This window comes from Dysidea avara, chromosome 2 (assembly GCF_963678975.1).
Source record: "Dysidea avara chromosome 2, odDysAvar1.4, whole genome shotgun sequence".
NCBI classification, from domain to species: domain Eukaryota; kingdom Metazoa; phylum Porifera; class Demospongiae; order Dictyoceratida; family Dysideidae; genus Dysidea; species Dysidea avara.
Genome location: NC_089273.1, coordinates 4,473,824 through 4,485,992, shown reverse-complemented (window position 1 = coordinate 4,485,992; position 12,169 = coordinate 4,473,824). Strand labels below are relative to the sequence as shown.

Below are 12,169 nucleotides of genomic sequence, written 5' to 3'. Positions count from 1 at the left end.
AACAAATGTTTCAATCTGAACGAAACTTTCAGAACAGTTTAAAGACACATTGCCCTACATGCCAAGCGAGTATTGCGGAAAACAACAATCTGGGATTTGTATTTGGCCTCTAGGTCGACTGAGGACGACTGAAACTTCGTTTGGTGCTGAAATCACGACTGTAGGGTAATCATGTATGGTGAAATCGATGATGTGAATCTTGAGGTGATTGAGTGAATACTGAAGCGATAACAGGGCGATCAATGTTCGGAATGCACAAAGGAACGCAAGGCATACACCTGCGGTTGCGTCTAACCGCATGCGATAAAAAAATAAATAAAATAAAAAATGAAACGTCCCCTTTCATGTCGGCAATCTCGATCACGAAACAATCGGCATGGATTTGCTTCACTGCTTGTGTGGTAGTTACTAGTGACACGATGAGTTCAACTCCAGAGTTTCAGAGGGATAGCGTAAGTGACGGGTGGATTACAGGAAGGCCAAATTTGAGAACGTTCGTTCTTGTAAAATCCTCACGTAGTGGTCGCGTCATTTATTGTCTGCGGCGCGCGTTTCTGCTTTACTGGCCGCGCGACTCACTACCGTGAGTCTTGATCTAAAATGTGGGCCCAAATCAAAGGCTTTACAGTAGTTCACTGATGTATTTATGTAGTTGTGTAATATCTTCAAGATAGTCATTACTACTATAGAAATATCCTAAAGTGCACGTGTGCCACTGACAATCCTTTCAGATTTAATCTCTTTTTTTTTTTCTGTGGGAGTATGCCCCTAATCTCCTAGCACTAGGGTGTTTCACTTCACACACAAAGGTACAAGTAAAGATTTATAAGCACTTCTAAATGGCAGCCTCTCAATATGACTTTGCCTCCCCACTTTGGAATACTGTTCTCCAACCCTGGAGCACCATAAACACTCTGCTTGCCACTACATCAGAAACTTTCATTAGGCAGTCAAAGTTCATGATTAATTTTTTGTTAGATTAAATTGTGGTCATTTTTTACAAAATTGTACAGACATACTTGGTAAAGTGCCAGTCATTCCACTAACAGAAGATGACGTAAAATTACACGTCACATCAGTTGATGTTGGAGTAGTACTAGAATGTAAATGATGGCCATCACTGGTTAATACTCTGTTGCTAGTTGTGTCTGTCACTGTCCTTGTGGTAACTACAAATGAGTGATAGACATACATAGCACAAATTACCAAATAGCACATCAGGTTATATAAGTAATTAAAAATAACTTACCTGTGACTGTATATGTTATGAGTTATACAACTGTAACAAACGCCTTAGTTAACCATTGTATGAGAAAAAAAATGATACTCATGCAATAAAGTCTTCTGTGTTAAACCAATGGCAATGTGTGGCAATTGAACTTACGCATGTGGTTTTAAACAAAATGCAATAGTTGTAAAGCTATGGTCTTACTTGCATTTGGTTTCTTAGCAATCGCAAAGATTAGTTATGTGAATTGAAGCATATCAAGCACACTTGCACAAGTTTCAGCATGTCAACTATCACTACAAGTACACAAAAAGTTTGGAATTTTCAACTAGCATAGTACATCGATAAAAGTACTGAAATAAGTTGGAGCAGTGCATGATATTAAATCACAGTAAAACAATAAGAAGTGTTATGTCCCTACTGTACATATCTGTTCTGTATCTTGAGCACAGTAGGGATATATCACTTCTTATTTTTTTACTGTGATTTAATATCGTGCACTTACTCCAGCTTGTTTCAGTACTTTTTATCGATGTGCTATGGTCCCTACTCTAGTCGAAAATTCCAAAATTTTTGTGTACTTCGTTAACATTTTTGTACTATATTATTATGACTGCTGTACCATGAAAGAAATGGCACCATGCACCCCAGCTTTATCAATTATCATCTGAAAAGTGAAGTATCCATTATGCTTCGTTGTCAACTACTGTATGTTAGATCTGTTACAAAGCATTAAAAATCTAGAACTGTTCGAAAGCACATCTGCATTCAAAGTAGCCACAATGAAAAATACAGACGATCTCCATTATGAAAGGAAACCATCACGTGCTACCACAAAATCAACACTTTTCGCTGTCAGCAAAGATGAATGGGATACAAAGGAGGACACTGGTTAGTCCATGAAGAATACATTGTACATACTGCGGTATGCAAAAGGCATCTCTCGGGCCGAAGCGACATCGATCAGTGAAAAAATCAAGCCTATAGCCTTAGCTGTTGTCAAATTATGGTTGTCTGAAGGCATCATTCTGTTACTTACTTACTCAGTCAGTCAGTCAGTCAGTCAGTCAGTCAGTCACTAGAAAATTCCATTAATTTTTTTTTTTAATGTTGTATATAGTAACTTGTTGAAAGCATTTCGGGTCAATCTCAAGGCTTGTTTGGGCTTAGTTTTTTTTCCCAACCAATACTGCCTCATCATCATCTGGGAAAAGTGAGGTTGGTTTTTGGGTGAGTTCTTTCATGGGCCACGCCTACTCCTTTGTGGTCCCTACTATACAGTAATATTGTACTGTATGACACTATCGTGCTGTATGATACTATCATACTGTATGATACTATCATACTGTATGATATAGTGCCAACTCCCTGCTAATGTAATTAATTCCTCTACCCCTAATGAGTTTTGTAATAACTTGAGTAACTTTTATGATCACACCTGTGCGTTATAATCTTTTGATTGCTGCACAGTAATAAATATAATAATAATAATAATAATAATAATAGTGCTCAAACAAAAGTTAATGTCAGGTAAGGAATGCCAAATGTTTATGAGCAATGCAGGTATGTGAAGGAAGCACTTCATTAAATTTTCAATTTTCTTTAGCATAACATAATTGGTTGAAATCAGCAGATACATAAACATTATATTAAAAGAACGCTACATGATATTCCCTTAATATTATTGTATATTTCAAATGATTCTAACCTGTAGCAATTGTATCAAATCCCTGTTGTCTGTGAATTCTAGGTGCTGCATCCAACAATGTAGTAGCATTTATACTTGGTATTAAGTCAGATGATTCCAAAGACAGACTGACGGTAGTAGATAAAGGGCTACTTGATATTGTATATTGTGCAAATGTCACACTAGGCAAATTCTCAGTTGGACAAAGTGATGGTCCTTCAAACAAGCAATCAACTGATGATGCATTTTGTACAGAAGTTGTATCAGCTAAAGCTAAAATAGTGGAATATATACATTTGTGAAATACTGTGTATGAATGGTCAGTATTGCAACATGAAGTTATGCATATGAAAATACTATTCTCTTAATCAGTTGGATAAAATGAAAATTTTGTTTTGCATAAAAGCTGTGGTAAAACTCAGCAGTAAGCTAATGGGAAAGTACTGCATGTACATTACACATATATTATGATACTTGAGTGAGTTATTATGGTACACTTGAGGTGCAATCTGCATTAATGTGGTTATTCTACAATCTAATCCAAAACAGCTAATCTGTAAAAAAGGGTAACGCCCCCAAAAAGCCATGGTGAAAAAATATGTGAAATTCAAGTTTGTGGCCAAGAAATGGCTGTGATGGTATAGGGAAATGAAAAAAATTTAATAACAGCAATTCAGGTGAATTTGTAGTGCCTCCTCCAAGTTTCACTAGGACTCGGAAACAAGTTCACCAGAATTGTCGTTATTATAATTTTTGCCATTTCCCTATACTGTCACAGCCATTTCTTGGCTGCCAACTTGGATTTCATATCTTTTTTCACTATAGGGGCTGCACCCTTTTTTCACAGCTTGGTTGTTTTGGATTAGATATCACTTTTATTGTATTTGTATACTCCAAATTTGCCTATGGCCAGCTTTGGGGCTTCTTTTTAGCTGTCTTTTTTTCTTTACTACAGGAAGGAGAAACAATATGTATAACAGTTGTAGAGTTGAACATACAATTTTTTATATAATGAACTTTTCTCAACAGGTAAACAGAATGTAACTATCCAACTTGTTGCAATTTTGGACAGTTAATCCTTGTTACAAATTACTATATAACTAGTTATATTACTGTAGTTACTTTAATCTACTGCATAGCTTAGTTACAGAAGCAGCTGAACTCTCTACTATATTACTTTTTTGTAACTGAATTCTCTGCCGGGTGACTAACATATAGCTATTTCTACTGGGTGATTTGTTTGTAGCTGAACTTTACAAAGGGTGATTTATTTGTAGCTGGGCTCTCTACTGGGTAGGTTGTTTGTAGCTGAACTCTCTAAAGGTAACTTGCTTGTAGCTGAACACCCTATTTGATGACGTTTTCTGTAAATGAACTCCATACAGATGATGGTTTGTTTTTGTGTAGCTGAATTGTCCATATATATATATCTAATCCAAAACAGCCAAGCTGTAAAAAAAGTGTGCGGCCCTCAGAAAGGCTATGGTGAAAAAAGATGTGAAATCCAAGGTGGCGGCCAAGAAATGGCTGTGATGGTAGGTTAATGGTAAAAATTTTAATAATGATAATTCAGGTAAATTTTGTGAAGCGGCACAAAAATTCACCTGAATTGTCGTTATTAAAATTTTTACCATTAACCTACCATCACAGCCATTTCTTGGCCGCCACCTTGGATTTCACATCTTTTTTCACCATAGCCTTTCTGAGGGCTGCACACTTTTTTTACAGCTTGGCTGTTTTGGATTAGATTTCATTTCTTTTTGTATTTGTATACCCCAAAGCCAGCCTATGGCCAGCTTTGGGACTTTTTAAACCTATGTTTTTTTTCTTTACTACAGGAAGAAGAATAGATGAAGTAGATGTACGTACTTTAAATATTTTATCAGTAGATGTACAATTATATATATAATACATATGTGACCGGATTTGCGAAAAGGGGCCTTCCACACATCCAATTTGCCAACTTTGACAATTGATAACTTCAGATTGGAAAGAGCTATTGCCTTGAAATTTGGGCAGTGATGATTTCTTTGCAGCTGAACTCTCTACATGATGGTTTCTTTGTAGCTGAACTCTCTACAAGATAGCTGATGTCTTTACAGGGAGATTTGTTTGTAGCTGAACTCTCTACAAGGTAACTTCTTCTAGCTGATCTCTCTACAGGGTGATTTGTTCATAGCTGAATTCTGTACAGGTGATTTGTTTGCAGCTGAGCTCTTTACAAAATGGTTTCTTTGTAGCTGAACTCTCTACAAAGTAACTTCTTCTAACTGATCTTTCTACAGGGTGATTTGTTTGTAGCTGAACTATCTACAAGGTAATTTCTTCTAGCTGATCTCTCTACAGGGTGATTTGTTTGTAGCTGAATTCTGTACAGGTGATTTGTTTGCAGCTGAGCTCTTTACAGAATGGTTTCTTTGTAGCTGAACTCTCTACAAGGTAACTTTTCTAGCTGATGTCTCTACAAGGTGGCTAGTTTGTAGCTGAACTCTCTACATGGTGCATGGTTTCTTTGTAACTGAACTTTCTACAAGGTGACTTCTTCTAGCTGATCTTTCAATAGGGTGATTTGTTTGTAGCTTCACTCTCTACAAGGTAACTTCTTCTAGCTGATCTCTCTACAGGGAGATTTGTTTGTAGCTGAACTCTCTACAGGTGATTTGTTTGTAGCTGAATTCTGTACAGGTGATTTGTTTGCAGCTGAGCTCTTTACAGAATGGTTTCTTTGTAGCTGAACTCTCTAAAAGGTAACTTCTTCTAACTGATCTTTCTACAGGGTGATTTGTTTGTAGCTGAACTATCTACAAGGCATAGGCGGATCTAGGAGGCACTGTCAGGGGGGGCCAAGGGGGGGCAAAAAGTTTTAGTGTACAACAGTGTCTATTCCACTAAGAGGAATTCTAGTACACAGGTTATACTCAGTTGCATAATTATATTCAGTATAGCTGGATGAATGATAGACATACAATTTTAAGATTGTAATTAGAGAAAAATTTTTAAAATTAGACCTCCTAGGTTTGAATTTGGGAGCATTTTTGGTAACATTTAGCTAAAACGTGTATGCTTGCAATGTATATAAAGATTAGTTAACCTATCTGAGATAAAACCTGTTTGATGGTAAAGTGTACTAAATCAAAATATAAAGGTGTAGCTAGTATTGTTATGACATTAGAATTGTGACTGTTCTATTAGAGTAGTGACTGCTCTATTAGAGTATCTCGATCTTGGCACAATAACTTAAACTTACTTTCTGTACAGTGTACAGTATAATTGTAAAGTATATTTATAACTGTTGTCTTCTATTTTCCCATTGGCTTTCTATACTTCTGAATACAGTGTGAATGATTTCAGTTTCTGATATCAATATAGTACTGTGAGTCCAAGGGGGGCAAGGGAAGGGCCAGGGGGGGCACAGCACCCCTTGGCCCCCCCTCAGATCCGCCTATGCTACAAGGTAACATCTTCTAGCTGATCTCTGTACAGGGTGATTTGTTTGAAGCTGAATTCTGTACAGATGATTTGTTTGCAGCTGAGCTCTTTACAGAATGGTTTCTTTGTAGCTAAACTCTCTACAAGGTAATTTCTTCTAGCTGATCTCTCTACAGGGAGATTTGTTTGTAGCTGAACTCTCTACAAGGTAACTTTTCTAGCTGATGTCTCTACAAGGTGGCTAGTTTGTAGCTGAACTCTCTACATGGTGGTTTCTTTGTAGCTGAACTTTCTACAAGGTGACTTCTTCTATCTGATCCTTCAATAGGATGATTTGTTTGTAGCTTCACTCTCTACAAGGTAACTTCTTCTAGCTGATCTCTCTACAGGGAGATTTGTTTGAAGCTGAACTTTCTAAATGATGGTTTCTTTGTAGCTGAACTCTGTACAAGGTAATGTCTTCTAGCTGATCTCTCTACAGGGAGATTTGTTTGTAGCCGAACTATCTACAAGGTAACTTCTTCTAGCTGATCTCTCTACAGGGAGATTTGTTTGTAGCTGAACTCTCTACAGGTGATTTGTTTGAAGCTGAACTTTCTAAATGATGGTTTCTTTGTAGCTGAACTCTCTACAAGGTAATTTCTTCTAGCTGATCTCTCTACAGGGAGATTTGCTTGTAGCTGAACTATCTACAAGGCAACTTCTTCTAGCTGATCTCTCTACAGGATGATTTGTTCGTAGCTGAATTCTGTATAGGTGATTTGTTTGCAGCTGAGTTCTTTACAGAATGGTTTCTTTGTAGCTGAACTCTCTAAAAGGTAACTTCTTATAACTGATCTTTCTACAGGGCAATTTGTTTCTGGCAGAATTTTCTACAGGGTGATTTCTTTGCAGCTGAACTTTCTACATGGTGGTTTCTTTGTAGCTGAACTCTCTACAAGATAATTTCTTGTAGCTGATCTCTCTACAGGGAGATCTGTTTGTAGCTGAACTATCTACAAGGAAACTTCTTCTAACTGATCTTTCTACAGGGCAATTTGCTTGTGGCAGAACTTATACAGGGTGATTTCTTTGCAGCTGAACTCTCTACATGGTGGTTTCTTTGTAGCTGAACTCTCTACTAAGTAATTTCTTCTAGCTGATCTCTCTACAGGGTGATTTGTTTGTAGCTGAATTCTGTACAGGTGATTTGTTTGCAGCTGAGCTCTTTACAGAATGGTTTCTTTGTAGCTGAACTCTCTACAAGTTAACTTCTTCTAGCTGATCTCTCTACAGGGTGATTTGTTTGTAGCTGAATTCTGTACAGGTGATTTGTTTGCAGCTGAGTTCTTTACAGAATGGTTTCTTTGTAGCTGAACTCTCTACAAGGTAACTTCTTCTAACTGATCTTTCTACAGGGCAATTTGTTCGTGGCAGAATTTTATACATGGTGATTTCTTTGCAGCTGAACTCTCTACATGGTGGTTTCTTTATAGCTGAACTCTCTACAAGGTAACTTCTTCTAGCTGATCTCTCTACAGGGTGATTTGTTTGTAGCTGAACGATCTACAAGGTAACTTCTTCTAGCTGATCTCTCTACAGGGTGATTTGTTTGTAGCTGAATTCTGTACAGGTGATTTGTTTGCAGCTGAGCTCTTTACAAAATGGTTTCTTTGTAGCTGAACTCTCTACAAGGTAACTTCTTCTAGCTGATGTCTCTATAAGGTGACTAGTTTGTAGCTGAACTCTCTACATGGGGGGTTTCTTTGTAACTGAACTTTCTACAAGGTGACTTCTTCTAGCTGATCTTTCTACAGGGTAATTTGTTTGTAGCTGAACTCTCTACAAGGTAACTTCTTCTAGCTGATCTCTCTACAGGGAGATTTGTTTGTAGCTGAACTCTCTACAGGTGATTTGTTTGAAGCTGAACTCTCTAAATGATGGTTTCTTTGTAGCTGAACTCTCTACAAGTAAACTTCTTCTAGCTGATCTCTCTACAGGGTGATTTGCTTGTAGCTGAACTATCTACAAGATAACTTCTTCCAGCTGATCTCTCTACATGGTGATTTGTTTGTAGCTGAATTCTGTATAGGTGATTTGTTTGCAGCTGAGCTCTTTAAATAATGGTTTCTTTGTAGCTGAACTCTCTCAAGGTAACTTCTTCTAGCTGATGTCTTTACAGGGTCACTAGTTTGTAGCTGAATTCTCTACATGGTGGTTTCTTTGTAACTGAACTCTCTACAAGGTAGCTCATCTTTCTACAGGGTGATTAATTTGTAGCTGAATTCTGTACAGGTGATTTGTTTGCAGCTGAGCTCTTTAAAGAATGGTTTCTTTGTAGCTGAACTCTCTACAAGGTAACTTCTTCTAGCTGATGTCTCTACAAAGTCACTAATTTGTAGCTGAGCTCTCTACATGGTGGTTTCTTTGTAACTGAACTCTCTACAAGGTGACCTCTTCTAGCTGATCTTTCTACAGGGTGATTTGTTTGAAGCTGAACTCTCTACAAGGTAACTTCTTCTAACTGATCTCTCTATACAGGGAGATTTGTTTGTAGCTGAACTCTCTACATGATGGTTTCTTTGTAGCTGAACTCTCTACAAGGTAACTTCTTCTAGCTAATCTGTCTACAGGGAGATTTGTTTGTAGCTGAACTCTCTACATGATGGTTTCTTTGTAGCTGAACTCTCTGCAAGGTAACTTCTTCTATTGATCTCTCCACAGGGCGATTTGTTTGTAGCTGAACTCTCTACATGGTGGTTTCTTTGTAGCTGAATTCTACAAGGTGATTTTTTCTAGCTGAACTATCCCTTTCCATAGTTGCATGAACTCCCTACAAGGTAACTTCTTCTAGCTGATCTCTCTACAGGGTGACTTGTGTGTAGCTGATCTCTATACAGGTTTCTTGTTTCTAGCTGATCTCTTGAATTCTCTTCAGGGTGACTGCTCTATTAGGATGACTGCTCTATTAGAGTATCTCGATCTCGCACTTGCTGCACCAAGTTGGATTTCGTGTTATAACTCCGTGGCTTTAAGTCTGATTTTTCTACACCATTGAAGAGCCTTTCTAAGATGATTATTCCATCTGTACAACGATTTTCAAAGCATTACCCCAAGCGGTTTATCTGGTAGGCGTGGCAAGTAGTCGTTTTTTTATTAGCTAATCTCGATTGCGTAATTGTTACACACTGTTGGTTTTTTCGTTGTATCTTCCTGTTTTTTAGCTCGATTTCTTTCAAACCACAAAAGGTTTGAGATTCAATAGTTAACCTATTCACCCACCGATTTTCAGCTTCTTCCCATACGCGGTTTACCCTGTAGGCGTGACAACATATTGGTGTTATTTTTCGTGAATAATCGCTCATAACTCTTTGCCTGTTGATCGTATTCCAGCCAAAGTTGGTACCGAGATGCGCCTTTATACCCCCCTTCTGTGTGCCAAATTTCAAGGCAATCGGATATGGCGTTCGCGTTTTATAGCAGTTTTTGTAAGTGTGCGACAAGAAAAAGAAAAATAAGAAGAAGAAACGAAGAAACTGAGCAAATTTTTGAAGTCGCATATCTCGGGAACGCGCGAAGCGATTTCGCTCAAATTTGGAATGTGGAGTGCTGCAGTTGGAGGGAATGTCCACAGCAAAAATCGTCTTGTTTCATCAAGGAAGCACAGAGCTACGGAGGTGCGAAAATTGCGTTTTCTTTCTTCCTGTCAATATACTCACGGGTGTTACGCGCCGGCTTCTTGGGCCGCACGACACACTACCGTGTGTCTTGATATATCTAATCCAAAACAGCCAAGCTGTAAAAAAAAGAGTGCGGCCCTCAAAAAGGCTATGGTGAAAAAAGATGTGAAATCCAAGGTAGCGGCCAAGAAATGGCTGTGATGGTAGGTTAATGGTAAAAATTTTAATAATGACAATTCAGATGAAATTCACCTGAGTTGTCGTTATTAAAATTTTTACCATTAACCTACCATCACAGCCATTTCTTGGCCGCCACCTTGGATTTCACATCATTTTTCACCATAGCCTTTTTGAGGGCCGCACTCTTTTTTTACAGCTTGGCTGTTTTGGATTAGATTTCACTTCTTTTTGTGTTTGTATACCACAAAGCCAGCCTATGGCCGGCTTTGAGGATTTTCAAACCTATCTTTTTTTCTTTACCACAGGAAGAAGAAAAGATGAAGCAGATGTACTTTAAATAATTCTGATTTTATCAGTACAATTTATGCACAAATTATATATATAATACATATAATATTTATTACAGAACTCTCCATGGTGGTTTCTTTGTAACTGAACACTCTAAAAGGTGACTTCTTCTAACTGCTCTCTCTACAGGGTGAATTGTTTGTAGCTGAACAATATACAAGGTAACTTCTTCTTGTTGATCTCTCTACAGGGCGATTTGTTTGTAGTAGAACTATCTACAAGGTAACTTCTTCTAGCTGATCTTTCTACAGGGTGATTTGTTTGTAGCTGAATTCTGTACAGGTGATTTGTTTGCAGCTGAGCTCTTTACGGAATGGTTGCTTTGTAGCTGACTCTCCACAAGCTAACTTCTTCTAGCTGAACTCTCTACATGGTGGTTTGTTTGTAGCTGAACTCTCTACAAGGTGACTTCTTCTAGCTGGTCTTTCTACAGTGTGATTTGTTTGTAGCTGAACTATCTACAAGGTAACATCTTCTAGCTGATCTCTCTACAGGGTGATTCATTTGTAGCTGAACTCTCTACAAGATAACTTCTTCTAGCTGATCTCTCTACAGGATGATTTGTTTGTAGCTGAATACTGTACAGGTGATTTGTTTGTAGCTGAGCTCTTTACAGAATGGTTTCTTTGTAGCTGACTCTCCACAAGGTAACTTCTTCTAGCTGAACTCTCTACATGGTGGTTTGTTTGTAGCTGAATTCTCTACAAGGTGACTTCTTCTAGCTGATCTTTCTACAGTGTGATTTGTTTGTAGCTCAACTATCTACAAGGTAACATCTTCTAGTTGATCTCTCTACAGGGTAATTGATTTGTAGCTGAACTCTCTACAAGATAACTTCATCTAGCTGATCTCTCTACAGGGTGATTTGTTTGTAGCTGAATTCTGCACAGGTGATTTGTTTGCAGCTGAACTCTTTACAGAATAGTTTCTTTGTAGCTGAAATCTCTACAAGGTAACTCCTTCTAACTGATCTTTCTACAGGGCAATTTGTTTGTGGCTGAAGTTTCTACAGGGTAATTTCTTTGCAGCTGAACTCTCTGCATGGTGGTTTCTTTGTAACTGAACTCTCTACAAAGTAACATCTTCTAGCTGATCTTTCTACAGGGTGATTGTTTGTAGCTGAATTCTGTATAGGTGATTTGTTTGCAGCTGAGCTCTTTACAGAATGGTTTCTTTGTAGATGAACTCTCTACAAGGTAACTTCTTCTAGCTGATGTCTCTACAAGGTCACTAGTTTATAGATGAACTCTCTACATGGTGGTTTCTTTGTAACTGAACTCTCTACAAGGTAACTTCTTCTAGCTGATGTCTCTACAAGGTCACTAGTTTATAGATGAACTCTCTAAATGGTGGTTTCTTTGTAACTGAACTCTCTACAAGGTGACTTCTTCTAGCTGATCTTTCTACAGGGTGATTTGTTTGTAGCTGAACTTTCTACAAGGAAATTTGTTTGTAGCTGAACTCTCTACAGGTGATTTGTTTGCAGCTGAACTCCCTACATGATGGTTTCTTTGTAGCTGAACTCTCTACAAGGTAACTTCTTCTAGCTGATCTCTCTACAGGGTGATTTGTTTGTAGCTGAACTATCTACAAGGTAACTTCTTCTAACTGATCTTTCTACAGGGAAATTTGTTTGTG

The 12,169-nt window shown here is 37.9% G+C and overlaps 1 protein-coding gene across 1 annotated transcript in view; it reads right to left on the bottom strand.

The window, feature by feature from the left end:
• Positions 1-12,169, bottom strand: part of LOC136246466 (uncharacterized) — an 83,973-nt gene that overhangs the window by 48,282 nt on the left and 23,522 nt on the right. Inside the window, exons 10-11 of the mRNA XM_066037940.1 lie at positions 2,937-3,188; positions 1,020-1,169 (exon numbers count right to left, since the gene is read on the bottom strand). Of these exons, the coding sequence (XP_065894012.1) occupies positions 1,020-1,169; positions 2,937-3,188 (402 nt within the window). The remainder of the gene's footprint in view (positions 1-1,019; positions 1,170-2,936; positions 3,189-12,169) is intronic.